Source organism: Scleropages formosus, chromosome 14, assembly GCF_900964775.1.
Source record: "Scleropages formosus chromosome 14, fSclFor1.1, whole genome shotgun sequence".
Lineage (NCBI taxonomy): Eukaryota > Metazoa > Chordata > Actinopteri > Osteoglossiformes > Osteoglossidae > Scleropages > Scleropages formosus.
In genome coordinates, this window is record NC_041819.1 from 20,524,328 (window position 1) to 20,552,105 (window position 27,778).

Sequence of the window (27,778 nt, forward strand, 5' to 3'; positions counted from 1 at the left end):
CCAGGAGGGGTGGGCAACCACTGGCCCGTGGACCCCCAGAGGTTTTTTTTTCTCCCTCAACCTTCAGCTGCGGGTTTTTGTTCCTTTCCCCGGTGGCCAGTAGGTATACTTATAGCTCTATAATAAGTTCTTCATTATGGTAGCCATTAGTTGACTGTCTTCTTTGTATCAATTTTTCTTGCTGTATGCCTGTGTTAAAGCGCTCTGTGTCACTGCGTGAGAAGAGCGCTCTATAAAAAAATAATAATAATAAAATAATAATCCACCATTTGGACTCACTTTTCCATGTGTAGTTGCTAAAATAAATGGGGGGGTGTCTGTTCAATGCTACCCTCAGTCAGGTAGCTGAGCTCTTTCTTAACCGATTTCATTGTGCTTCAGCACTTATTATGGCACCATTTGTAGCACACGGTGACTCTGGAAATGTACAGTTTTAACATGTGTGTCTTTCAGATTAACATCAGTACTGTGGCCGCCCTTTGGAGTACGGTATTTACACAGTATTTACACTGTCACCCTGTGCTCTGCACTCTTCCAAGTGCTTATTTGCTCTCTGTCCCATTTCCATGGCAGCAAGGCCCTCAGGGAACAGATTTGATTTGGTAGTTAACGAAGCTGCGCTTAGCAGCAGTGTCCCATCTAGAAAATCAAATTATAGACAATAAAGACAATTCAGTAATCATCTTAAAAATGATTAAGATAATTGTTTAATAGATAATTAAATTATATTTCGGATAAATGATATTCTTTGTTATGATTTTCACTGTAAAATCTTCCTCGTAGTAAGTGCGACAGGACCAGCTCGCCCGCGCGCGCCCACCCGCGCAAGTGAATTCCGAACGCATCCGCAGTCGTTGGAGTCGCGCGTGCTCGTGCTCGTGCGCGAGGGGGCGCTCTTATGCAGCAGTGCCACATCGGCCCCCCTGTTCTTTTTTTTTTTTTTTTTTTTCCTTTTTTCTTTTTTCTGCTGCCGAACTTCGCGCACCCGTATGTGGGCGCGAGCAGGGGGGAGTCAGCCGAAGATGGCGGAGGGGGCAACATCTGTGAAGGCAATGCGAGCGCAGATGGGTGAGAAAATGCTCCTGACCGACCGACCGTTCGTGCGTTTTAAATTTAAAGCTACTTGTAGTTCACCCGATGTCGGAATTTGTCAGTGCAAAGAAAGACAGTGTTGTTTGTGAACTCTTTTTCTCCGGAGTGATGGTGGTGATGAAGATCAAGATGATGATGAGCTGGACTGGGGATGAGTGATATCATACCCCTCTGCTGCTGCTCTGGGGTGCACCGGTTAAGGAAACTACGCCGTTCACTTGAGTTTGTTTTGTTGTCTTTAGTTTCTGCTTCAAACTTCAAAGAGAAATACTTACTTTCACCTAAAAGTTTGCCCCTAATTGTCCTGTTTGTTGGGTTTCGGACAAACATCTGCAGCTGCAAAAATGATGGAGATCTCTGTCCGATATAGGCTTGTTAGTAATAACTAAGTATCAGTTTTCTCACAAGCTGAGCTCGTAAGCCTGGATGTAAAATTTGGAAACGATACAAATCTGTTTTTCTATTGTAATTGAATTACCGGCGCGCAAACAAACTTTCCGTGTGTGAAACTTATCTATTCGTTGACAAATGTTGATGTCTAAGCGTTGCAAAACAGCCTTTTTTTTTTTTTTTTTTACTGCTTCCTTTTTGTTTGACTGCAATAAGAAAATGCATCTAATTAATTAATGCTTTTAATAACTCGGTGTTGTCTGCACGCACTGCACAGCTACACGGATACTGGTGTGGTACCATGGAAGGGTGTGAAATTTCCTTTGTATTGGAAAGAAGCCCCAGCTTTCAAACGTAAAGAGCTCTTACTGCAGTCATACCTAATGCGTGTGGGTTTTTATACTTGAAGCAGAAGGGCTGTTAATTGCATATTTATTTTGAGTATTATACTACTGTCCACTGGATGATGAACCCGAAGTGAATCTGGGCTCATTTGATTTGCTTTGCTGTAACGAACATCTCACTCGGACGGGGGCTGAGAAGAGCGCTGCTGGATTGAGTAACAGAACCAGTACCCAGAACTACAGTTTTGGTCCCTCACTGTCTTCTACACGCCCAAAAAGAGAGGTGTTGCGCCCCATCCGAGTGTCGCTGAGGGGAATCCATGCGAAGGCAGTTTTCGCTGGGAGAGGTGCTCTCTTGGATCGGGGAATCCTGCGAGTCGTAATGCATCATGTACAGGTTTCCCCCGCTTTCCGAAAGTAGAGCGTCCCTATGAAACCCTTCGTAAGTCGAAATGGCGTAAAGCGAAAAAGCAATTAAGTTATCTAGGATTTTTTTTTGTGCGTTCCCAAACCCCCCCCCCCCCCCCCCCCAAAAAAAAAAAAAAACCTACCACTAACACATAAATGAATGACACTAACGTATAGTAAAAGCAGGAATAATGGGTTCTTAGGTTTTTCTGATACCTCAGGACACGTCTTGCTAGCGGATGCGCAAAATAAATCGAGATAAAGCGCAGATGCCCACAGAATGAAACGGTTCAAAGCTATGGCGGCTTGATGCCGAGTGTAGTTCCCGGCGAAGCAGTTTGGCGGCGCCACTCTCGCTGCTCGGGGTGCGCGCTGCTTATAACGGTTCGCTGCTAAACACACGCTGACCGCTATTCGCTTGTCTTTTTCGTAAAAGGGAAAATCCTCCTCGGATTTCTTTCTGTTAGCGAAAACGGGTACTAACAATATTGGTCTTTGGGGAAAAGCGACGTGGCGTAAAGCGAACTTTCGGGAAGCGGGGGATACCTGTATCAAAGGCAGGTAAACTCGCCATATACTGAACAGACACGCAAGTTAGAAGTTAATTGCCAATTGGGGCAGTAAGTAGTAATGTCCTGTTCGGCGGGCGGTTTCCTTGCAGTCTAAGGCGCTGGTGGTGCGAATCCCCTCGTCCTGCTGCTGTAATAAAAATAGCTGTTCAGTGAAACCCGCTGTCGAAAGACATTAAATATGTTTTGGTAATAAAATCGCCCCAAACAGTTCTACCGCAGGAAATATATTCTGCCTCAAACAAGGACGAGAATAACGTTTGCTTGTGCGTGACCTCAGATTATTTTATCAATTTTTATCCCCCACGCCACTGGCCGAATTTGGTTAACACGCCACATGTTTAAACTGACACTGTAAGAAAAGTCCTTTATTCTTATAAAGTACGGTATTTATGTGGGGAAAAATCTGTTGCGACGTTACGTTCGCCGAACAAACGCCTCCTTCTCTGTGTCTCGGTGACGAATTCATTGCGAAGTTCTCACGGGGCGCGCGCACGCCAGGCGCTCGACTGACGTTAGGGTGCCGTGACGTCGCCGACGGAGACAGCGCGAGGCTGCCGGTTTCGAGCGCTCATTGGCTGCCTCAGTTGCCGCTCGGTCACGCGGCGCACGGTGGCGAGACTTTGACTCCCTCTTATTCCTGTGACAACGCGTTGTTTTCTGCTTTAACACCACAGACAAATATACGTTTATGTGCACTTATACTGTACAACAATATATAGTATGTACGGTATATGCGCGTGTGTTTTGTTAGTAAGCGGGTTAGGGAATTCACGATGTCGGTTTTGAGACGACGTGTGTGTTCATAGACACTGCTAATGTTAATAAGTAAGTGGCACTAATTTGGAAGTTTTCCAGGAGAATATGCCAGTTTTTAAACTGTAATCCTCAATAGGCTCGTTTCCTGACTTTCAGGCTCTAAAATATGTGCTTCCGCACATTTCAAGGTCAGAAAGAATGCGTTAAAGGAGCCAGAAATGTGGTTACAAGGAGGCCAGTGGATGACCCCCCCCCCCCCCTTTCCCTTTACATCACCTAAAGGGTTTGTCTTTGGAAGTACCGTACCAGGGGTAGTTTGTGGGCTGTTATTTCCACAGCGCCTCAGATAGCACAGCCTTACTGCTGTGTGAATGGGTGCCCAGTAATCCTGCACAGATCTGCTGTGTGTGTGTGTGTGTGTGTGTGTGTGTGTGTGGGGGAGAGAGAGAGAGAGAGAGAGAGAGAGAGAGAGAGCATGAGTATGCGCATGCACAAGAATCCTGCCTGTCGGAGCGAAGACAACTGCAGAGTCCTTCAAGTCCTCCTGCTCGGTCTCAGCCTGTCCTGGTCCTGCTTCTGCCTCAGTGCCGATTGCGGAGAACATCACTGTCCAGCCCGGCAGCTGCGGTCACTCCCAGCTCCATCCATGTATGTGTTTACCCCTGTGTGCCTTCTGGTTCCGTTACTATTAGCATGTGCTTTTTTTCAATTGATTTAAACCTGGCTGCATTGAGCTGGGTATGCGCCTGCTGCTGCATTGCTGCTGTTTGCCGTGAGAGATTATCTGCTGGAGTACCGCTGGAGTCATGCAGCTTATGACATGGCTGCTGTTATATGCATCTCGCAGCTTTATTTTAAAAGAGGAGCAAGCATCTTTTTTCTCTTCATCCGGTTAATCTCGATTGAGATGCGGGCCATATGGTTTTAATAAGCTTAAGTCCATATTTTCTCAGAATTGTTCATTTTAATTTTGCGAGTCATTTTTTTTCCCCCCCTTTAAATGGATCATTTAATTTGTCTGTTTGTGTTTGATGGTTGATGCTGATTCAGTGCGGTTGAGGCAGCTATCGATAATAAGCATTGACACAAGCCTTTGGTGTCGTTTCATCAGGGTTACTAGCAGGGTAAGTTTGGTCCAGGAAGTGGTTAGCTGAGGTGGTCTGACATTCGTTTTTCATTAGACTTATCTACCTGGGGATGCGAGAGCCCGTGGATACGCAGCAGCGGAGGTGTAGGGAAATAGGGCGCTGCTGGAGATCATCTATTTCATTCCCCTTTGCTCACTGACACCAGGTGGAAATGTGCACGCTGAGCATTAACACTTACAACTGGGCAATGGATCTATGACTCCACGGTTACAACAGAAAGACCAGTTGTCACATTGCTTGCGATGGAGGCATTTGAATTGACTGAGCAAGGATGTGACTGATGGTTTATATTAGGAGATGCACCCTAGCAACTGATCAGCGCTTACGATGCCACGCTTCTGCCTCTTAAACTACAAATGATCTAGAAATATTACTGAAGCCTGCAGTTACCATCTGCCGAGGTGAACCACGTGCAAATCGATTCTTCAGTCTGATATGGGCAAAATGCTGATGTTGCTGGTATTAGTCATGCAGCATCAGTTGTATATTCCCGTTCTTCTCGAGCAAAATAACTAGTCCGCATATGGACAGTGAAAGCGTATCTACTGTGTGTGTTAAATGAAGAGTTGCTATGGGCAAACCGTGCTTCTCATTTTCCGTTGTGGAGGCCTTTGCTCCGGGGTCATTGTTCTTGCCACCAGTTTGCATGCAGAATTCAGTAAAGGCCTGTCCGTCTTGGAACAACAGGCCAGAGGAGAGCGTGACTCAGGCAGTGTTTGCACATGCAGCAGGCCTGCCATCAGTCATACCAGTGCCCACCTCAAATAATGTCAAATAGCAGCACACCTTGATAAAGCAACTTTCACACAATGTGGTTGCAGCCTGAAGAGTCTTTGCGCTTGGCACAGAGAACACGCGCTTCTCTGGCTCTATAGACGCATCCTTACTCCCAGTTGGGGGATGCGAAGGCATGTGAGTAAGCTTGACTTTCTCTGCCCATGGACCTCTTCAGCTTCGTTGCCTTTTTCTGGCCATCCGTTCGCTGGCCTTCCGGGGCTCCCGGCCACCTGCGGTATGCTCTCCAAGGGGCCAAACGTAGGTCTTTCAAACACTCGCTTTGGGTATGAATTGGTTACTACTGTGTGACTCCAGGCAACACCATGGCATGGAAAATGAGTTTCTTTTCCCCGCGCTGGCATGTTGGTACTTGGCTCCCTGCCTCCGTGTCACCTGCTGTAACTGTGTAGGGCATATTTAATGGATGTGAACATGCTGGGTTCAGTTCAGGGTGTACCCTTCTTCTCCCCTTTCCCTGAAACATCATAACTCAACTTCAGCAGTTAGTCATGCAGGAAGTATATATGGTAAGAACATGAGTCACATTATACTGAAATGTGACGTAATATTTAAAATAAGAAATACTGTTTTGAATATGATGGAGAGACTGCATGTACACACAACTGAAGGCATATGTAACTTGACTAGAGTGTTAATGGTCAAGCACAGCTTGATGCTCTTTGCTTTCTGTTCTGCAGTGTTCTTTGCCACAGCATCCTTCACTTTGGCTGCAGCAGACTGCCTGCCAGCTGCCCAGTGTTCTGTACTGTTGGTCTCAGGAAATCTCCCTGCCCGACAGAATGGGCTGAAGTCACATTGGCTGTAAACCAGAAACCAGAGCACCCAGAGGCAGCCCACACAAACATGGGGAGAACGTGCGAATGCCGCAGGCTGAGCCGTATTTGAACCCACAGCCCAGGAACTGTACGGCACCCCACTGTGCTGCCTATTGAGCTGTACATCCTAGTTGTACAGACTAAAATCATTGATTATTGCTCTTTGACCAGAGCTTTTGGATGGCTGACTGGTCTAAGGAGGACTGTGAAGCATTCATAGCCATCGGTTAGTGAAAACTGTATGATATGGTTTTGTGTGTGTGCGCGTGCGCGCATGGGCGTTTAGGGAATTTTCCTTAGCTGTCAAATATAAATAACTGATCATATTAGGGGAAAGCTTGCTTCAGTGCTGCCGTCATCCAGGAGCAGGATATCTGTACCAAACAATTTGCAAGTCCTGCCTGAGAGAATTAGTCCCTAAAACTGCACTTCCTGTCTTGTCCTTGTTTAAATGTCCAAATGGATCTTGGTGTGTTGAGGTCTAATGAGTTGCTTGAGGGCATTTTCAAATTGTTTGCTGCAAATTCCCGGACTGTCCTTAAGTGAAAGACAACGGTCCTGTCTTTAAGCAACAAGGGGGAAAAGTGTTTAGTAAATTGTAGTAATTTTGTCGTGTTTACTTCCGTATTCTTGCACGTTTTCCGTAATGGAAGTCATTCTGATACATTGTAAGTTTATAGATGGAAAAGTCAGCCTATCATTAATGTTAGTCATCTCAGGACAATGATGTAAATGTGGATATAAAACACATTATGGAGGGTACATACGGTTCCTGGGAGGCCCAGTGGTTAGAGCCTTTGCCTTGCAATGGAAAAATCAATTCATTCATTCATGTGAAACATTGTCATTTTGGTCAAAAGCATAAACTAAATTAATGCAGAAGTACTTGAAACATAGTTGCATTTGAATGGGTTTTCTTGAATATGTAACCTTTGTATTAATTTAATGAAAGACAACAATTTTACGGGAAGTGCAATGATGGCTGCTCCAACAAGCCCATTTTCCTAGTTTTATATGCATCTTGTTTTTGAACAGGGCTCAACACCAGCCTGTTACTGGGAGACTGCTGCTTTCATCACATCCCCGTTTTCTTCCATCCTTTCCTTAAAATCTAGCTGGCTGTGAAAAGTACTGCTCTAGTTTAGTCTCTTCCCTACAGACACACTTTTCTTAACTTAAAACCCTGCTTTGACTTTCTTGTGTTTTTGATTGAGGGTTCTGTTGTTGTGCTGCTATAATTAAAAGGTTGAGAGTGATTCTCAGCCCCTTTGGGGCCGGAATAAAGAGACATTTGATCCAGATTTCTCACCTTGCCACCATCCAGATAAAAATTTAAAAGTTGGTCAGCCATTATATCCCTCATCACGGCCCTGATTGAGTTTCTCTGTTTGATCGCAGGCAGATATCCTGTGCATGCACTTTAAGCGCATGTGTGTGCGCGTCTGGTTGTTCTCATAGCCGTGCCCCGGAAACAACACAAAGCCAAAAGGGCTGAATGCCTTTGTAGCCTCCAGTCCCCTTCCTGAGGAGTTCATTGTAATTATCCCAAGCTGGAAAACAGGACCTTTGCAGACATGCTGGGAAGAGAGGGAGGCAGCTTAGGGAGCTGTAAACTGCAAGATGGGTCGGAGAACAGCTTCCTCTTCTGGAACTGGGAGGGTGCGGCGTAAAGCAAGAAATCTAGATGGTCCTGTTTGCAGTGAGGTTGGGAAGCATGCAGGTGCAGTTAGCAGGGAAGCTGAAATAAGATTGAGGGCACAGTGTTATTAGGCACCATCCTAAACCGGGAAGTAGTCTTGGTGTCAGAGGGGTGGCCGGGCCTTTAAATTTTAAAGTTGGTTTATAACTTTAAAACCAGGACACCTTTCATCTTCCAGGTGAAAAGCCCACCAACAGTAGAAACAAGCTGCTGTAGCACATCTAAATATAAATAGGACAAATTCAAATTCCACCAGCCTGTCTATATAGAAAAACAGTTTTTGACTTCCTCTGCTGCTTCCTTCATCCAGCTGCAGCTGCGCAGGCGCAGGCAGAGGATCGACGCAGTCAGGCCAGGACCAGCCCTGTGGCAGCATCACCCGACCCAGCCAGCGGCAGCAAGAGCCCTGTGGCCCGGCCAGGTAATGCCCACCTGTGCTCTGCTGGCACCCCACTGATCGGCCAACCAGCACCTTCTGCTGCGCTGCACATGTCTCACGCGTGCAGGACATTAGCACAATTGCCACTAATGTGCTTATGCATAGTGACTAACGGCATGATGCTGCTAATACAATTAGTACTCCTCCTTTTGCTGTGTTGCTTTAATTCAGCTTAACCTGAGGGTTAAGGTCCAAGGGGTGATATGAGGCAACCGGTAGAACAGGAATGTCTCTGTCCCAGCTTGTGTGTGTAAGAGAAGGTTTTTGCTGTTCTCTCCTCTTAGGTAATGCCACTGTGTTTTGGTAGTTTTAATGACCAAGTTTTAGTGGTTATCTTGCCCTGTATTAGAGATATTAGTGCCTGGATGAACAATTGGTTACAGATATGACACAGTAAAGTACCTCTGATTATTGCTGCTTTGGAGTGCTTTTAAGAGATGGTATTTAACTGAGTTTTTAATTTACAGACTGAGTTTGAACAACTGGGAAGTTCATGACCCTGTTGTAGTAGTAAATATAGCTGAAGTGTGTTAGTCAGACCACCAGCACACTCTGGGGTACTTATCAGGATTACAGTGAAGTAACCCATAATCTTAATTTATTATCAACCACATGGTGTAAAGGAGTCATTCGTTCAGTTTATTTTTATAGAGCACTTGTCACAGAGCGCTGAACAAGGGATCACAGGCATACTGTAAATAAAAGGCTGGCTATACATTAAATTACTACAATAGCTATGTAATTATTAAAGCTTTAAGTGAGTCAACTGGCCATGGAGCAAAGGAACAAAACTCCCCACCGAAAGGCGAGGGAAGAGAACCTCTTGGTGGTCAAGAGCCAGTGGCTTCCTAGGTTTAAAAAAAGACCCTTAAGTCAATTTACAGTTTTGCAGTAATGATTATCACAGTGATTGTAATGCCAAATATAGCTGTGGCAATGGGGCGGTGATGACTTTACAGGATGACCCTGAACTTGTGCTTTGCGTGTTTGCAGTCATTGATGGAGCAACCCTAAAAGTAGACGACAGACTCAGAGTAGCAAAGGAGAGGAGAGAGGAGCAGGAGAAACAACAAGGTAAACTGTCACCTTCAGCTGTCATCCTAGCAGCAGGGAGGGAGACAGGAAGGATCAAATCAAACACCAAGTCATGCTGCTCTTTGCCCATGGAGATCCTCAGCTCATCTCTGCTTATAGACCATGTTGTTCCATTTTCCTAACCTCCTAGCTTCTCAATGCTGTGGAAGACAATCTGAGTGTCTTGTCTTTCTGCAGCTGCATGTGGCTTTCTGTCTGTGGTTTACATGTGCTGGTTGCCATGTCTACAAACCTAGCATCATGCTTGTTCCCTGTTTGTGTACTCTGGTGCCATCCACTGGTTTCTTCTTCTTCTTCTCCTCCTCCTCCTCCTCCTCCACCACCACCACCCTCTGGTGCAGCTGCCCGGGAGTCCCAGGCCCTGGAGCGCGAGCGGAAATCTCGGGCGCAATACGAGCAGCAAATGGAGGAGCGACAGAGGAAGCTGGAGGAGCAGCGCCGGAAGGAGGAACAGCGGCGATCTGCTGTAGAGGAAAAGAGGCGACAGAGGCAGGAGGAAGAAAAGGTGGGCGCTTTGGGACTGTACCGTACGAATACAGCTGACTGAAGTATTATAGAATTATCTAGAGGTGGTTATCTACAAGATGTGGGCATGAGCCTATTAACACCAGCTGGGGATATTCCTGTAATTACATGTACTGGACTCATGTCAAGTGATAAACAGCTGACTGAAAACATTTTAGGCTTTGCTTTGGTGTTATCAGTGTTACTGGGTTTCCCTTTTGTCCCTTTTCCATTTTCTTGTTTGTCAGTTGATCATTTAGTGTTAATTGTATATTATAAGCATAGTTCACTTTTAGTACATAGTACCAGTAAAAAAATAGTATAGGTTGCCCAAGTATACAGTACTTGTATGTGATGAACAGGACAGAAGAGTGAATGTGAAGCAACCCACAAGTGTATTGCACCTCTGGGAATTGCTGTAGAAGAGTTGGAAAGACATTGCAGCTTGTTTCCTGACATTATGCTTTGTGAAGAAAATTTTTAGTCTCCAGCAAGCATACTCAAAGTTTTGGCTGGCATTGTGTATTAAATGGAGAGTACCCTTTGTGGCACATCTGTGGTGGTGTACCATTATTGAGATGTTTTAGTAGGGCTGTTGAGGATTGGCAAGTGTGCTGGGTTCCTAAGCCTGTGTGTATGTATATGACTTGGGCTGCAATATTGCTGTCAGGCTGCTGAAGAAAGAGGGCTTTACACAGAGTTCTAATATTCACCTCACTTCTCCATGTTTTTAATGTTGTTGTTTTTGCTTTTGTGTGCTTCTGTGTGTCTGTCTGCGTCCACCCGCCTTCTTCAGGAGCACTACGAAGCTGTACTGCGGCGAGCGATGGAACGCGGCCAACGGCTGGACCAGAGGCAGAAGAGGTGGTCCTGGGGGGGAGGAGTGAATGTTGATTCCGGTAAGGCCCTTTACTGCGCTTGCCACTTGGCCGTCCTCGGACTCTCTGGTCCGGGGCCCTGTCTATATCGTGTGCCTTTGTGTGCATGTAGCCTTATAAAACTGACTGATCATCCTCCTTTCACAAGCCAGTTTAGGCACTCTGTTCATTTTCTAAGTTGTCTCTTAAAAGAACACTGTGGAATATTTTACCTTTTTTTAGTGTCTTATGTAGGTATCTGAATGATTTCGAGGTGCAGGCCTTGTCTGATAGTCAGATGCAGTTTATGCAAAGCTCTGCCTCAACCGAAGATGACTGATACTTTTCGCTAAAGTGTGAACAAAGGAGTCTTTCATTTGTTAATGTCTGGCAGTGCAGGTATTTTTTTTTTTTTTTAGTGAAGGCTACTTCACTCAGATGAGCAAGCAGGCCCTCTGGGAGCTTGAACAACTGTTGTTCCGCAGGAGCTATGGAAATTGACTAAGGTGCACTGGCGAGTGCGCGCTTGGGGCAATTGTACATTACAGCTGCTCTTATACAATTCACACACAGACATGTTCAGACACACGGAGCTGGCCATTTCCCTTCTGTCTTCAGCCCAGCGTCTTTCCCCGCAGGTGTTCCTGACCCTGCTGTAGCTATAGTTGTCTCCCCCTGCTCTCCAGACAAGCCTCAGAAGAAAGGGATGCCCCAAGGTGTGCTGGTTGATGCAAGTTCCCTCCCAGCACGATACCCTCCCACTTCTTCACCCTCTATTTCACTTCTTCACTAAGAGTATATAGATCTGTCATGTTTCCCTTGTTGTCACTATGTGCATTTTCAGCTCATCCCATGTCAGCATTTTCTAAAACCTTTTCTTGTCATTTTAACTTTTTTGTGTTCATGTTTGGATCACAAGTCACCATTGCATGCCAAAGCAGTTTTTCCTTTTTAACTCGATTTATCTTTCAGGGTGCTTTCACTAACAGGCCTTTTTTTATCTTTGCTAGTGAAATGATGTGGATTACAAGCAGCAATGAATGGCAGAGGATTTCAGAATCAATGAAGTTTTCCATTAATTCACTAAATTGTGAGCTATAAGATGTAAATGATGGTGCACTTTACGAGATTAGGATGCTTTAAATGGAGTGCTGTGCAGGAGAAACTGCACTCTTTCTGCAGATATTGGCTTAAAAATGCTCTTAGGTGCTGATAATGGAATCTCGAACAGTGCTTATCAGGCATATGTTGGAGTACCTGCATTTGAAAAGTACATCAGTACTTCTACATGTTATGTAGATCATTGTTCACCCAGAGGCATGGTTTTAAATTTACTTTAACTTATTCATGTGTTTTGAATGCAAATAGCAACTTAATAATGGCAATATTTACAGGTTTCCTTCATATAACGCCACCATCTTATAGTGCCTGAGTTGTGAATTTGGCAGTAGGTTCAAATCTAGCCCAGGTTGAGTGGAGTTTGCATGATATCCCAATGTTTGCAGGCTACAGAAATGCATAGAAGGCAATGGTAAATACTTCCATACCCTTGCTTTCCATGAAAACCAGGCAGGTAGTTGAGTTCAACAGAACTCAGTGACAGCACTTACACTCGTTCTTCAGTTTTTCTTTTACTATAATGCAGACTTGCAAACAAATTTGGTTTGTTTTGTAAAATTTGCATTATAGACCAGAGAAACAGTTTACCAGAACAGAGATTTTATGGGTGTCTTGGTGGCATCAAGCACAACACAAGGCAAGCAGCCTCCCCCCTCATATTGGGGGTGTAATCATGTCTATTTTAGTAGCTGCTTGCAAGCTACAGATCTTGATGCTCTGTATCATTCATAATAATAATGAGCTGTAAAGCAAAAATGTTTAAAGTGCTGTAAGCTGAAAAGGGAAAGCCTTACCTATCACTTAACTCAAAGTGATAAAACACACAGAATTCTGTTGAAAGGCAGTATCATTACACATTTCTTTGATTTATTATACTTCTATACCAAATGATATTCTGTAAATGGCTCATCACAGAGGAATCATTGAGCAAGTAGCAGAATTGCTTCATAATGTTCAAATAAAGATTATTTCCCAGTAGCATTCAAATTTTCATGTTTTTAACAGAAATTGATACCCTTATTCACCAAGGTACAACAAAGAATCCTTCATTCCCCGGCTTTCTGTTCCCCCCCTTCTCTGAGAGAGAAAATGTGCGATTGCCACAGACTAGTCCCTGGATGGGGCCCTAGTCCATGCCAATTGCATACTTGTTCTCTCACATGTGCGCACACAGGGAAATTCAATCAAAATGCATGTCTTCAAATTGTGGGAGAAAGTCCACAGGACATGCAAGCTCAGCACAAACTAAGCTGGATATGAACCCATAGCCCAGGAACTATGAGGTACCTGCTGCACCATTTTGCCCCTCAGAACTGAAGAATAAAGCAACAAAATAAAAGGGGGGGGGGGACAGTAGGATAAAGAATGGGAGGGAAAGAGAACAGACAAAATAACACTTTTTTTTTTTTTTTTTTTTTTTTTTTTTTTTTTTTTTTTTTTTTTTTTTTAAATAAAAAGACAGGGTTTTTGTGCTTTTGGAGAGAAAAATGGATGTGCATGTTTGGAGAACTTCTGCAGATCAGCGTTGTGTTGTTTGTCCCCATTGTAATTAATGGTAATTTTATTTTACACCGCTTTCACAGCATATTCCTTTGTGAATAGCAGATTTTCACCAACTGCACTCATGCAAGGAAAACCAGTTTCATTTTTCCAAAATGAGATAAAATGTGAAGGTTGAGTGAAGGATTTTTTTTTTCCCCTCCCCCTCTTCAATGAACTTTACTGTTGTACTAAGTATGAATTCATACATCAAAGTTCAGGTGTGTTGGATCTGAAGAGGAATGGAATTTTTATTCTGTCATCATGTAAGCAACCAGGTGTGCTGAAGTTTTCCCTGCCCCTAACCTAATCCCCACCACCTCTTGTTTTCCCACACCTTCAGTGGACAAACGTTTGAAGCAGCAGGCTGATCCCGTGGTCAGCAAGCATCTGTCCTCATCCTCGGCCTCCCTTCTCAATTCCCCAGACAAGAGTGAGTAGTCTGCCTGCCTCCTGCCCCCCTCTGAAGCTGCGAAAACTTTCCTCCCACATGTCCTGGTTTTGTTGACATATTGATATGTGGCATTGTTTCCAAAAAGTGGTTTGGATGCTGGTACCCAGTCGGTCATAAAGAGGGCCAGCATGGAGCCCTGAATGCTGTGATTCAGCATAAGATCGAGTCACATTTCATCCATTGCCCACGTTGCTTTGACTGCCTTCATTTCTGTTTCAGTGCAGTTGGGGTCTGTGTTAGTGGTGCGCTTTTCTCTGGGTTGTTAAACACATCGCACTTACGTAGCATGTCCAGGTTTGTATCATTTATGCACAAATGCCTTCCTTCTGGCACTGCTGGCTCTACATGCTTCTGTGAGCAATTTTGCTTGCTGATTTAAGGCCTTTCTTTAATGACTGGTTGAACATCTCAACTTTCCTCTCTGGATTTTCCACTTCTTTTTCCTCTTAACAAGACTGCCTCGCGTTACTCTTTTGTTGCAGACCATGAACTGACTCCTTTTAATGTCCAGCCTGTTTTCTCCATATCGTATTCAATATTCTTGCCCTTTTCTGCGAGTCTCAACTAATATTTAGGGGCCAGCAGCACTGAAACATGTTGGCTTATTTCCCCCCCCCATTTCCAGTCCTAATACACTGTGTCTTTCAGACCACTTTCCTTTCTCAGCTGTCAGCTCCACTCCCTGCTGGCCCCTTTCAAAGTTAATTTTCTCTTATTTTTTATGAGCTGGTACACTGAACAGCAGCCCCACTCCAGCTCACCTGGGCACTGTCCTGTTTGTAGACTGTCTTCATAGCAAGAAGTTCCCCTCTTTCGCTGACTCCCAAGCTGGCAAGGGGGACGAAGGATATTCGTGGTGGTTGTCCCACATCTTGGGACATTTCTCCAGTGTGTGTTTGGGCTCCATCTCCCACCTGCTTGTGACACACAGAATAACGAAAAAATGGCTTAGCGACAATCACTGGAAGCTTGTGGAGAATCACTGAGACCTCAAGGGACTCATGGACATCTCCCTTGCCCCTCTCTCTGTGCAAGAACACCCCAATGTGCATCTCAGATTTCCATCTGACACTTGTTAAACCCAGGATCTAATCTTGAGCTGGGAAAAGTATACCAGCTCTAAAGAGGCTCCTAGAGCATATAATGATGGCGCTACACATTTATCTGTGGAAATGTATTATGTCTATATTTACATTTGCCTTGTATCTTTTCACTGGTGTCTTATCACAGTATGGCTTTTGTGTAACATTCTGTATAGGAATTGCCTGTGAATTTCAGCAAACCCTTAAAAGTGGTCATTTTAAACCACATATCTCAAATGCCTTTAAACACTTGTATCTGTCTTTATTCTTTGCCTCCTTTTGCATTGAGCTCCTCTTGAATTTGAACTGCCCTTATATGCATGGTTGCCTTAGGGTAAAATTCTCTGTAATCAGCTTTTTTCCAGGAGTGCAGGGTTCAGCTTTGCTAGGAATGCAGGAATGAAATATAACATTTTTTTTTTCTCTCCCAAATGTTTTTCAATGAAAAATTTTTGCTTAGTGTTCAATTTGGTGTTAAGAACCCTTGTCCATGTGTATGAGCATTCCTGTTAATTATTTCATTCCTGGCATTTGCAGACAGTGGTGAGAGCAGCACTTCAGTGATGCTGGTAGGGGGTTTTTGTTGTTTCTAGTTCCAGCTGGTTACTGGGTGGTGAACCTGGAGCAGAGGACCTTCTTTCCCAATGCAGGTCATCAGTGGTGCTTAACACCCCAGGGCTCAGATTCCAGCCCTTCACCAAGTGGCTGAACTATGACTTCATCTCTGTATATCACTGCACATGGGATTGTAGCAGAGGGGATTGGCCTTTGTGTTGGGCTTAAATGCAGCCTGTTTTTCATACGTGGGAGTGTAACAGACTCCATTAATCAAAAGTTTTAAAGCCTAGAAGCTGTGAGCTGTGTTTACTCATCTAATTTGGTTTTATTTCTTAGCATTTTATGTCCTCGTTCTGATTCTAGCTCTGAAATATAATATAGCGAAGTAGAATCGGCTCCATGTGGCAGCAGGAACTTGCAATATGCTTTGAGTGGTTTACTTCATACCTGAACCAAATTGCATTAATCTTTCTCCTTGCAGTTTGATCAAGTCCAGTGGTGTTCAGTCATTTTGTTCTCATAGGGTTCCCTCATCTTTATTTAACTTACTCACTTTCTCTATTTACTGCTTCTGATCTGTGCTAAAATGACCCCATTAACCTCCAGCTTCTCCTGAATGTTTCACATGAACTTTTGTTGTCCATTAATGTCTCATAGTTCCATTCCTCCTGTTGACCCCCCCAGCATCAGCCTGTTGATTTGAATAACATGGACATCCCACCTTGTGTTTTCCTTCTTGTTTTTCTCCTGTCTGGTTTGTTTTGGGTGGGGCAGCGGGGCGCCCCCTGGCTGCACTCGCAAACGGCTGCACCCTGAACCGCCTGCTCACTCCCACCCAGGCCTCCATAGCTAGGAGCAGGAGTGCTGCCGCCGCCCTGTCAGCATTGGCAACCGGCTCCCAAGGTAACGGGCACCAGCCCCGGAAGGCCCAGGTGGTGTCAATCCTGCCTCTGTCCTGGTGCCCTTTGCTTCTGCTGAGGCTGCTGTGATTTCTTCCCCAGCGGTGTGACTGGAGGCGCTTCTGTCGTGCCGTGGTGATGCAGCTTGGGCCTGGATGCACACGTTATCACAGGCTAGATCTTTGCACACGCTAACGTATGCAAGCTCTGTTGGGCTTGACTACATTTGTGCACACACGGTGCAGTACTGTTATGCACTCCTGCATGTGTAGACGTTGACTTCAAATCCTGTAACTTGAGCTAAATGGGTGGTTTGTCCTGCAAGTCGGGTCCTCGCAGACGCTGTACGTGAGGTGCTTCGGCTGGTTGGGTTTGGAATTCTGCAGGACATTAGCGTGGTGTTGCGTAGTTCTGAGAGCCTCAGCATAAATCTGTCTTGCTCAGCCCCCCCTGTTATTACAGTCTTGCATACCACCATCTCCTTGCTGCCCCTCCTGCTGATCTGTGCTTCAGCCTTGTTCAATTAGCTCTGGTACCCCCTGCCCCCCTCCTTCCGCAACATGGTGTCATGACTTATGCCTGAACATCTTTATACTCTTTCAGCTTTGGTCAGCTCCCTGCCCTCGGCTCGCCGACCACTCCGCAGCCGCAGCAGTGACCGCCAGAAGCCCCTAACGACCCCCGCAGCCCTGCCTTCAACAAGGGGACCTGACAGTTCACAGGTGAGCCCAGGTGTCTACAGAGGATGCTTTACTTGCACCAAACTGATATCGCTTAATGTTGTACTCTACTGTGAGGTGCAATATGGGTTCCTCCCCCCTCCTTTTTTTGGTACAATATCTGAATGTCGTAGTAGTGGTCTATTCCCAACAGTAATGTATATGCAGCACACACGATCTATGGTCTGATATTCACCGAGGGGGTGGGGGTTTGAAATGTACAGTGACACAGTAAAGCAAACGGTGCCAGCTTCTTTCAGGAACCTGCTCAGCAGGCCTGCTGTGAGCTCCTGCCCTTCCTCTTTGGGTGCAAAGAGGGAAGGCTGGGGGAGGGGGGTCATTGTGAGCACTTCAGTAACTGGTCACAGCCACGAGCTCACCGGGAATCTACGCTGCAGTTTTTAAAAACAGATCTGACAGACAGATGGTTATCATGGACCTGCCTGGATGTCTAGTTCAGTCTATTTATGGAACATAAACGTATTTCCGTTAAGTGATGAAGAGTGTTCCTCCGGTAAGCGTTTATGATGTGGAAAAATGTATCCAGCACGGTGATTCAGTGTCAGTTCCGTGGTTGACCCAGGATGACACCTTGTGTTGTGGAGAGGAGTCATTGTTACCGACGAACAGGAGGAATCGGGCTGTGTGTGAATGCTGGTATGCGAGTGGTTCATTTTAGCATGTGCCAGTGTGCTTGTGAGTTTGGAGTCTCTCCACCTAAGTGAGGCTCATGGTGAAAACCTGTTTACTGTGCTCCTTCTTGAAATGCCTATTTACCTGTGATCCAGGAGTAGGAAGACCCCTGGCTTTTCATTATGTGTTTATGTAGACAGCTGCATTAAAGCAGCATGTGGGAGTTGACTGAAGTCTCTTTTTAGATGAATGACTGGGTCCTTGTATTCAGTAATGATGGTATAACCAGGCCCGTTTTCCCTTTTTCTCACACACATGCGTTGACACAGAAAACTGTGAAGGAGAAACGGTTCTCATCACCAGGAACCAAACGTCCAGCTTCTCCCTCCACGCTACCAGGCCGCCGTTCGCCCTCCCCTGCACCTGCAGCATCAGGCGCCAACAGGAGACCGTCATCCCCTGCACCAGCAAAGTACGATTTCCAGAACCAAGTAGGGCGATAAGCCACGATGCTGAAATATTTGTTCTGTGCTGTTCTTTCCTACATGTCTGAGGTTCAGCATTTTTTAATGATGCATCCAGGGATTTGTTTTTCCCACCACTGACAAACTACCTGTGAAATCTGACAAATATTAATCGGTCTTGATTCCCCCCAAATTAGGCCGGCTTCACGCTCCCGGCCCCCATCGCCTACTGTGACCAAGCAGCGCCCCCCCTCCCCGCAGCCCAACGCCAAGCCCCCTCCCATCCAGCGGCCCGCCCTCACACCCACAGGACCTCCTGCTCTCCGAAAGCGGGAGACCAAGCCAAAGGAGAGCTCCCCTGTGCAGCCCCTACTCGCTCACTCCCAGGAGACAGCTGCAGCAGGCGCAGCTTCTAGTACCAAGACCAAAGATGGTGAGCTTCCTAGTGTCCTAGAATAATTGTATCTCTCACTACAGGTCATTAGATGAGATTACATCCCATTACATACAATTGTACCTAGGATACAGCAGAGGACGTGTACCAGTTTCTCCTACAGAAGGCTTCTACAATAAAGGTGTTTACGTTCCTAATTTAGCATTTATGTGAAAACACCCCAAAAAGGGGTTTGAATGCGTTTCCTCTTTCGATCACCGACAGTGTTCTGGATTCTGTCCTGGTGGCACAGGATATGGGTACACCCTGGACACTGTAGCAGGCAGTCGCAGGGCAGTAATACACACCCTCTGACTCACATGAGCACACACTAAGGGCAGTTTAGAGTCACCTCTCCACCTGAAACAATTATTTGGAGTGTGTCAGGAAACCAGAGCACCAGGGGGCCCATGCAGAGATAGGAAGAACATACAGACTGAGTCAGAACCCCCCCTGCTTGTTGCCTTTTTTTTCCTCAACTAGAGATCTGGAAGGTTCTTCCTGTGCAGGGACTTTACCCAGATGGCACAGACAGATCTGGGTTGAGGGTTTAACACCACAGTAGGTGATAACTGCAGTATATTGGGTTTCTCATGTCCAAAAAAAGGACAATGAAGCTTTAGAAGAAGTGCAGATCGGACTGCTACACCAGTCCCAGGTCTGCTGGAAGTAAAACCAAGCAGCGAATTGTGTCACTTAATCTGCTCGGCTGCAGGGAAAAGGGCCTGAGTGGAGAAACTGAGTCGGGTGTCTTTGAAAAGAGTCAGTCACATTCAGTCTGAAAACATTAGAAAGCAAACACCTTGGTATCCTTCAAAGCTGAACTTGATACACACTGATCCATAGAGTAGTATGTGCAGGTGCTCTAGTTTGGCTCAGACACTGTGCTCTCTGCACAGCAGTCAGCATTGGTTCCTCGCAGCTTCTGAGCTGTGCGTTGAGACGTGTTATGTACGTCAGTTTGTGCGGACCTTGCATGTTCACATATTTCTGTGGCTTTCCACCAGGTGCTCTGGGTTCTTCCCACGGTCCAAACATGTTTCGGCGAGCCGTTGAATCTAAATTGCCCGTCTCGTGTGAGAGTGAATGAGTTGTGCCATTGCCCTGCGATGGACGGGTGTTCTGTTCAAGGTGTACCTGCCCCGCATCCTGTTTGCAGTATGGCCTCTAGACCACCGCAACCCTGTACCGGACAAGTGGTTACTGATGGATGGATCAGTCTCCTTGTTTGCATTTTCTTGACCTAACTGCATTCCTCTAGGAATATGAGCCCAGGTTGATGTAAATATTCAGTCTGATGTGGTTTGCATGAGATGGTTCATGCGCCATCCACACAGCAGACCATCTTTTGTTTATCAGCCAGTGATGGACACAAGGTTAAAGTACACAAGTATACTGAACTGCATGGATTCATTGCGAGCGATGCTCTGAATCCAGCTGTCAGGTCCTCCTCCTGGCTCTGCTGTAGTCTCCTGCAGCGGAGGCTGGTGCATGTTGGACTACATCTTCCCGTGAGTCAAACCCGGCCCTCTTCCCTTCATTTACCCTTTTGTCACCCAACAACCTGTGCTTTGATTTCTAGCTCCCTCTGCTGCTAGAATTGTGGTACTGTGCAATGCTTTTACACCAGCAAAGCCAGAAGGGTGTTGCTTTGCTCTTGTAGCCTTCTGGCCGCCGTTCCACCGACTTCTTTCCTGGTTTCCTAACGGCTCTGTAAATTTGCATCACACAGCCATGGTGTGCCAGCACACTTTTTCTATAGACATCTACTTCTGTCCTGTACAACAGCTGAAACCATGGTACTGGACCACTTTAATCATGTTTGTATCTGAAGCTCTTTGCACTTTTGTTAATTCAGTTGTGGATTGGTTAAATGATATGTAAACCACGAAAAAGGAAGGACAGATGTTGGATTCCAAAGGAAATTGCACAACAGAGCAAAGAGCAAAGTACTAATAAGATACTGGAACAGGTGAGTATCGTACAAAAGTGTGCGATCAAGGTTAAACCTGCAGCTCTTCAGTTCACTTGCCGCTGTGATTAACTTGCTATTAATTAATTTTACAAATGCATCTTTACGTTCACTTGTGCCCATTTTGAGTGATGAAATACTTTCGCTTGCTTGCACCTCTCCAGACAGCAGTGCAAAAGTCATAGCAGGCTCCACATCAGCCGAGGAAGCTGCCAGGATCTTGTCGGAGAACCGACGACTCGCCCGGGAGCAGAAAGAGAGAGAGGAGCAGCTCCGAGTCCAGAGAGAGGAGGAGGAGAGGTGAGGAGGAAGAGAGGTGGAAAGCCGAGGGCTGATGGTTTATAAACCACCTGGCTCATGGTGGGACTAGTAAAGAGCTGTGTGTCTGCCAGTAAGATCAGCAGACATAATCGTGTTTGACAGGCTAAGGAAGGAAGAAGAGGAGCGGCTAGCGGAAGAGCAGAGGGTTCAGCGCCTGGAGGAGGAGCGCAGGAGAGCAGAGGAGAGGAAGAGGCTCGAGGAGGAGCGATTGCACCTTGCGCAGGAGGAGAGGCAGAGGCTCGAGGCAGAGGAGATGGCCAGACAAGCGGAGCTGCAGAGGGAGGTGAGACACCAGGTCCAGGCTGACGTGTTAAAAGCTCATGTTGCTGTAATTTGCAGCTGCCTCATTTCGGTCGGCCTTTTCGGGGAGTGACAGCTGGAACATTGTTCACAGCGTGAGGAGGCCGAGGCTCGGGCCCAGGAGGAGGCCGAGAAACAAAGGCAGGAGCGTGAGAGGATCATGCAGAGGAACCAGCAGGAGCGGATGGAGAGGAGGAAGGTAGCGGTCTGAGCATCTCACTCAATTTCCCCGCTTCAGTGGCCTTCACCTCAGCTGAGTTGCAACTTAATCTTTTTTTTTTTTTTTTTTTTTTTTTTTTTTTTTAAAAAGAGAATTGAAGAAATTATGAAGAGGACACGAAAAACTGACCAAAGTGATTCTAAGGTGAATGTTAAAGGGTTTTTTTTTTTTTTTTTTTCTCTCGTTTCACACTATGCTCTTTAGCAGTGTACGGCTTGTGGGATCTTCAGTGTTCGTTTATGTAAATTAAGTTTTTCTTTCACATTTTGTTCTGTGATTCTCTTCAGTGGATTTGTACTCCATCTCAAAAGTTAATCCCCAACTCAAATTTGTATTTTCTCAGTACAGTATTGACTGTCTTTGACTGACTGACTTCTGTTGTTGGTTTAAAAAAAATTTCCATATGTTTGTGCCTCATTTTAGTTTTGGATTAAATGAGGTTTAATTATCATTGTCACTTAGCTGAGATTTTATTCAACGAAACATACCCAATGGCAAATGTGCACCTTATGCATTTGTTGGAGGACATGGGGGCAGTTTTATATTCAGTGCAATAGTAAGCAGTGGGAGTTGAGCCAACAACCTTCAGGTTACAAGAGTACAAGTATGACCTTAACTGCTATGTTCTGCTTTCTGTAACCCTTGTTTGTGTGCTGTCCTTCAGCGGGATGAGAAGGGCATGCTTGATGAGACAGAGGAGGAAGACGGCAAGGCAAAAGGTAACATGAGGAAGTAGATAACGTGATGTTCTTTCTCTCACATGTGACTGTATACTTACAAGCTCTGTGTGTGTGTGCATGCGCACAGAACAGAGACTGAAAGAGGTAGAGTACCGTGCTGAGGAGCAGGAGCTTCAGCAGGATGCAGAGAGGTGTGACCACCCTGCTGAGGAGCCTTTGGCAATGCAGGTGCAGCCTGCAGTGAATGTAAATGAGAAGGTGGAGATGAGCACCAAGGAGGACTCGGGCGAGGAAGAGGTGGCCATTAGGTAACAGTCATTGTGGTAAAGAGGCCAAACCTGGCCGGTCAGCCAGCATTTGAGTTCAGATTTGTTATTGTGACAGTAAAGGTGTTAAATTACCAGATATTTTTATATCTGTCGAGAAACGCTGTCAGCGGACACCATGAAGTCTCTAGACTCTGCCCTGCCTCTTTACCATGTTCCTCTGTCTTTAGCTCGATGCCCAAGGCCCGAGTGGGGGAGAAGGAGCCCAGCGACGCTTTACTGCCAGGCGTCAAGTGCAGGGTGGGATCTTGGAACTTTGAGGAGCTCATTGATCAGCCTGTGCACCCCAAGGCTCAGTCAATTGCTGGGGCAGAGGGACATGACCTGATCGATGCAGATACTGCTGCACCCTAGTTAGCACAGAGAGGCTCTGTCTGGTGAGTAGCACCCACTGTATTGTAATTATTTAGCTTGATACTAAATAAATTCAAGGCAGCTTTACATATTACCCCGTACCTGACAGAATGGTGCGCTGTTTGACATTCCTCTTTATACACAAATAGGGCTGTCCCTCTTATGTCATTAGAAAAATTATTAAAGTGATTCATAGAAAAACTGACATACTTTTAAAGAAATCTTTAATTCTTAGTGTAGATGAAACTCATTCTGTTCAAGAAAGCAACTATTTACGTCCTTAAATAGTACATGCCAAATACTGGTGTCATCTGGAACAGTGAAAATGACACCGGGACGCTGGCCTCAGTCAACTTCGTCACTCCCACAATATGTTTAGAACATGTAGGCGTGAAATAGCGTTTCTCTTGGACCACCGTGCGACATAGAGGACAAGGAAAAGCCATATTTAAAACTGGCAAATAAAACAAGGTAAAAATGGACAAAAGAACAGATGGTGGATGAGTGGAAAAGTGTATTATGGACAGATGATTCTGCAGATGACACTGGTATTTGGGGTGTACAGTTGAAGGAAGCAGTCAGCTGACGACCTGTAAGGCATCTGCTTCTCAAGCTACAGACTTCAGCTTGTTTTTCTATCCTGGTTACATCCAGTTTGTCATCTTCTCTCAAGACAGTAGTGGACACCTGTGTATAAGATCCTCAGTTCAGCAACCTGACGCCTGGGATAACCATCTCGTAAAACAATAGACCTGGGTCATATGTGAATAATGAATTATAAACCAGACATTTCAAGCAGTAATAGTCATTTGCAACATTAAATGTCCTGGTTTTTATTTTTAAATCAGTTTGCTGTTACCTTGATGAATCTTTTTTTTTTTTTTTTTTTTCCCCCCCCAAAAACATGGAAGTGTCTGATTTCAGATTTTTGAATGCTAGTGTGCACAAGTCTGTTAATAGTACAGTTGTTACAGCTGTCATCTGTAATATCTGGAATCCAGATCCTTTTTTCTGCTGTAGATCACTTGATAAAAGTACTTGACTTTTCTGCAGTAGTTTAGTCTACAAACCTGATATTTTGGAGAAGAGCATCAGCTAAGTGAATATTTATTCAATCTGTTAATCGATTTACGTTTCCTTTAGTGTCATTTAGGGTTTTTGATGATGTATAAACTGTAGAACTAAATGATACGAAGAAGGAGGAAACACGGGAACCTCTACATGGTTCTGTTGACCTGAGTGCTCTCTCCTTTCTGCCTCCCCCAGAGATGTGAGCCTGTTGCCTCTGCTGGGCTTTGACTATTGCACTGCAGGGTCACTGCAATCCAAAGGCCCTTCATTAAGCTGCTTCACCAGGACTGACTGACAGGGAGAGAAGAGGAGAGGAAGGCAACCCGATGTCAGCAGGAAACGAAAGGAGCAATGCAAATGCATCGTTTTGCACCTCTGAAAATTATCGATCTTCAGGGAAAAATGTTCCTTCAATGGTCTTACATTTTTGTTACATCCTAATATAAACTTTTATGTCTTTTTTTTTTATTATTTGCAATATTTTGTATCATTGCTGTATTTGTTGTAATTTATTCAGATGTGCCATTTGTTTAGTTTTCTACTGACGTGATCATTTTTGGGGGAAGGCTTGTCGGTGGAAGAACACTCGAGGGAGTCTTTTCCAAGTGGGTGAATTGAGACGTGAACATTGAGAAGGATTAGGCCTGTGCTCGATCAAAGCCTCTTCTCATAAATGTCCTAATACGCTTATTTATTCTTTTTACAGCCGCATTGTTTTTAAATTTGTGAAATCATAGATGTGTAACACCAAGGTGGCATCAGATCCTCAGTGAGATGCTCCTTTATAGTCGGTTGGTGGAAACCTTACTGGTTCCGGCTGCGTGTGGTCTGCTAGGGCTCCGCTGCGGGTGGTGCTTGTAGAAATCACACGGTGTGCGGTAAATACTGGAGGTCCTGGGCACGGTCTCCTCACGGGGTGTTTCTTTAACTGCACAGGCAAAGGGGGCTGGTTTTCTTCTCAATTTTCCTACGAAGTGTGAAGGCTGAGGACTTCGGACTGACCTCCCTCCGTTCCAGTAAACCGAAGGAGGAATTTGGTGCACTTTAGGAGAGTAATGACTTTAAATGATAGTCCGTCACTGGTCCTTGGATTGTTTTTCACTGCTCCCTTAGTTTTTCCCTGTAGATTGTTGGAATTTTATAGAAAATCTTTATTTCCGTTTATAGACACAATGCGTTTGAAAGAGAACGCAACCCAACAGAAGGTAGCGTTTGAGGTTTGGATATGTAGCTTAGCAATAATGGTCAATAAAGTAATATTAACAGCTGCAGTCAGTTTTTTTTGTGTTCACTGTTCAGTGTTGTCCTTTACTGAGTCACGTGCACAAATTTCAAGGCTGCAAGTCCTACGAGGGCAAACTGTCAATCTGTCCCACTTACCGCATTACGTAGTGTCAAAATACTGTTTACACATCTGCATTTTGCTTTTTCTATACGTATGTTTGCACTGACAAAGTATCTAGACCAAGTCAGTTTTCATTCCTGTTACACAATTTAATTTTTTCTGAGGGTGGGAAAATTTAGCTGCTTGTTTCTGTATTTATAGGTTAAGGTATTTTCCTTCATATTAAAGTATCGTAATCAGTATTAGAACAGTCACTTGGGAAGATGGTTGTCTGCGGTCACTGTGCACCTCCAGTCACCCACTTTCCTATCGGAATTGTTCATTTTAAACTTATTGCCACCGTCACCCTTGCGTGGAAAGGATTTTAGGCACAAATCTCCTATCTACAGATTTACTCGGCAGCTCCTCCTGTCCTCCCTGTGGTCTGATAATATTGCGTAGCGGTGTGTACGTTTTGATTCCCACCTAACCTAGTAAAATCGATGCCACATTTGTTCCCTCCGGTGCTCCGGACTGAGCAGTGCAGTTCTGCTCTTCCGTTTTCTTCCACAGCTGAAGATCAAACATACTTATATACATGGGCTTGTTTGCCTGCTTCATCCGACACATCGGGAAAGAACGATTAGCAAAAGTTTGTTCCTCATATTCTCATTGTGCTGTATACTGAGGACACCTATTCTCCATATATTAAGAATGGCACCTTTAATTAGAAAAAGATACTAAGCTTGAATTGAGTCAACTTAAAACTGGGAACTAAGAACCTTCATCAGCAGTTGTTACGGTGTAATGCATATTTTATTGTAGTGCGATTGTGAAGGGAATGCCTGTCCCAAACGCTGAAGGGACGTGTCTGTTGCGGACTGCATGGACAACGGTGGAATGCTCCTGTAGTTTTATCGTAGATGTTCATCGATCCGTGAGCATCGTCTCCAGCAAATGATTTTTCACCCATGAATCTGGACTCTTTGCAATATATGGCAGTAAATCTTTTCATAAGTTTGTGGTGCAGTTCCTTGCAGAATATGGATGATAAAAGCTTTACTGTCTTGTCCTGTGGGCTGAATTTTTTTTTTTTTTTTTTCCCCCCCTAATCCTCCCATTTGAAAAAGCATTTTCTGAATTATACTGAGTCATAGTGCTGTTTAAAATGGGACCAGGTCAATATCAGAGCTATTAAAATAGGGAATTGTGGGGCCGCGGTGGACAGAAGCGAACTTCATGCAAAGTGTCATGTTGCCTCTTTCGAAGTTCAAGTTTTCATTAGCCATCTTTGTCAGTGTTTCTAGCTGACCAGCATGTTGAGTCTTTGCTTCAGGTTCAGTGAGAAATCTGCTAAAGGCAGCGATCTGTTGAACTGTTTATTCTTGTTCATAGCTATAACCGTTGCTATTTCCTGATTCAGTCAACGCATCCCATCGGGGACAAGGCCTGCCATACACTCGCTGCCACGGCTGAAGCGGACACATCTGTATTTCTGTCCGTGTGTGTGTGTCAGTACAGCACTGGTGTTTAATCTCCGCCTCCACAGTTGTAGGTATAGCAGTGCCTTAGGTTGTGAATAGGATGTGGTTGATGTGGTTTATTTCGGTAACTAAATGCATCTTTAGAAAATGTGCATATTTCGGCCACGACAATCATTGTGCCCAGCCAGGACCCCGAACACAACTGGCCCAGTCTTGAGCTTTGCACATGCTGAAACACAGCCTTTGTAAAATATATTGGTGTACTGAAGGAAATGAAATGTTTAAATGTTTGCAAAATAAAGAGCCATATGACAAGTTGTGGAAATTGTACCTTATTGGAGGAAATATCAAAGCGCAGCTCAACATGGACACCTTTCTTTATAACCACCTTTTATTTCTTCAGCTGGATTGCAGGTTTCATTGTAAATGCTGTAAATACACTATTGATAGAGGTGAGAAATGATTGACAGTTGGTATATGAGAAGATGCATGACAAAGGAGCGCATTTTCTGAGCTGCTTCCAGGTTTCAGCATCGAGTATAAGAAGCACACAAACATCACATGCCAGATATTAGAATGTCATCAAGGAAATCCAATGTATTAATGATTGTGATGCTTGTGACCCCTACATTGCACTGCTGTTACTGTTGGGGACACATTCTCTGCAGCAGAAAGGTTATTGCAGATTAATATTCTGCACTAAGAGTGCCTCTAGGGACTAGATAAATTGTCTACAGAAGCAAATTGGTAAATGATCAGCATGTAAAACTGCACAATTGAATTATATAAGTGGAAAAGAGATGAAGACAGCTCTTTGACAAGCTTGCAATTAGCTGACAGTAAACAAAAATTAAAAGGATTCACTTGCGCAGGCTTGGTGCACTTAAGTTGGCAGGGATACCAGCAGTT

The 27,778-nt window shown here is 44.9% G+C and overlaps 1 protein-coding gene across 6 annotated transcripts; it reads left to right on the forward strand.

Moving 5' to 3' along the window:
* The first annotated feature begins 980 nt into the window (after positions 1–980).
* Positions 981–27,732, forward strand: LOC108928982 (ensconsin-like). 6 transcript variants are annotated; one of them, XM_029257805.1, is made up of 19 exons: positions 3,462–3,631; positions 4,148–4,210; positions 8,333–8,443; positions 9,455–9,535; positions 9,898–10,061; positions 10,857–10,959; positions 13,919–14,008; positions 16,444–16,572; positions 17,172–17,290; positions 18,250–18,392; positions 18,582–18,817; positions 20,954–21,089; positions 21,213–21,393; positions 21,505–21,609; positions 21,721–21,774; positions 22,295–22,349; positions 22,438–22,618; positions 22,807–23,013; positions 24,257–27,732. In XM_029257805.1, exons 1-18 carry the CDS (start codon positions 3,622–3,624, stop codon positions 22,988–22,990), a joined length of 2,145 nt encoding a protein of 714 aa, XP_029113638.1. In that variant the 5' UTR covers positions 3,462–3,621; the 3' UTR covers positions 22,991–23,013; positions 24,257–27,732. The 6 variants fall into 6 exon arrangements, with proteins under 6 accessions (XP_018598747.2, XP_018598750.2, XP_018598749.2 ...); XM_018743231.2 differs by lacking the exons at positions 3,462–3,631; positions 4,148–4,210 and adding an exon at positions 981–1,068; XM_018743234.2 differs by lacking the exons at positions 3,462–3,631; positions 4,148–4,210; positions 16,444–16,572 and adding an exon at positions 981–1,068.
* The last annotated feature ends 46 nt before the right edge of the window (positions 27,733–27,778 follow it).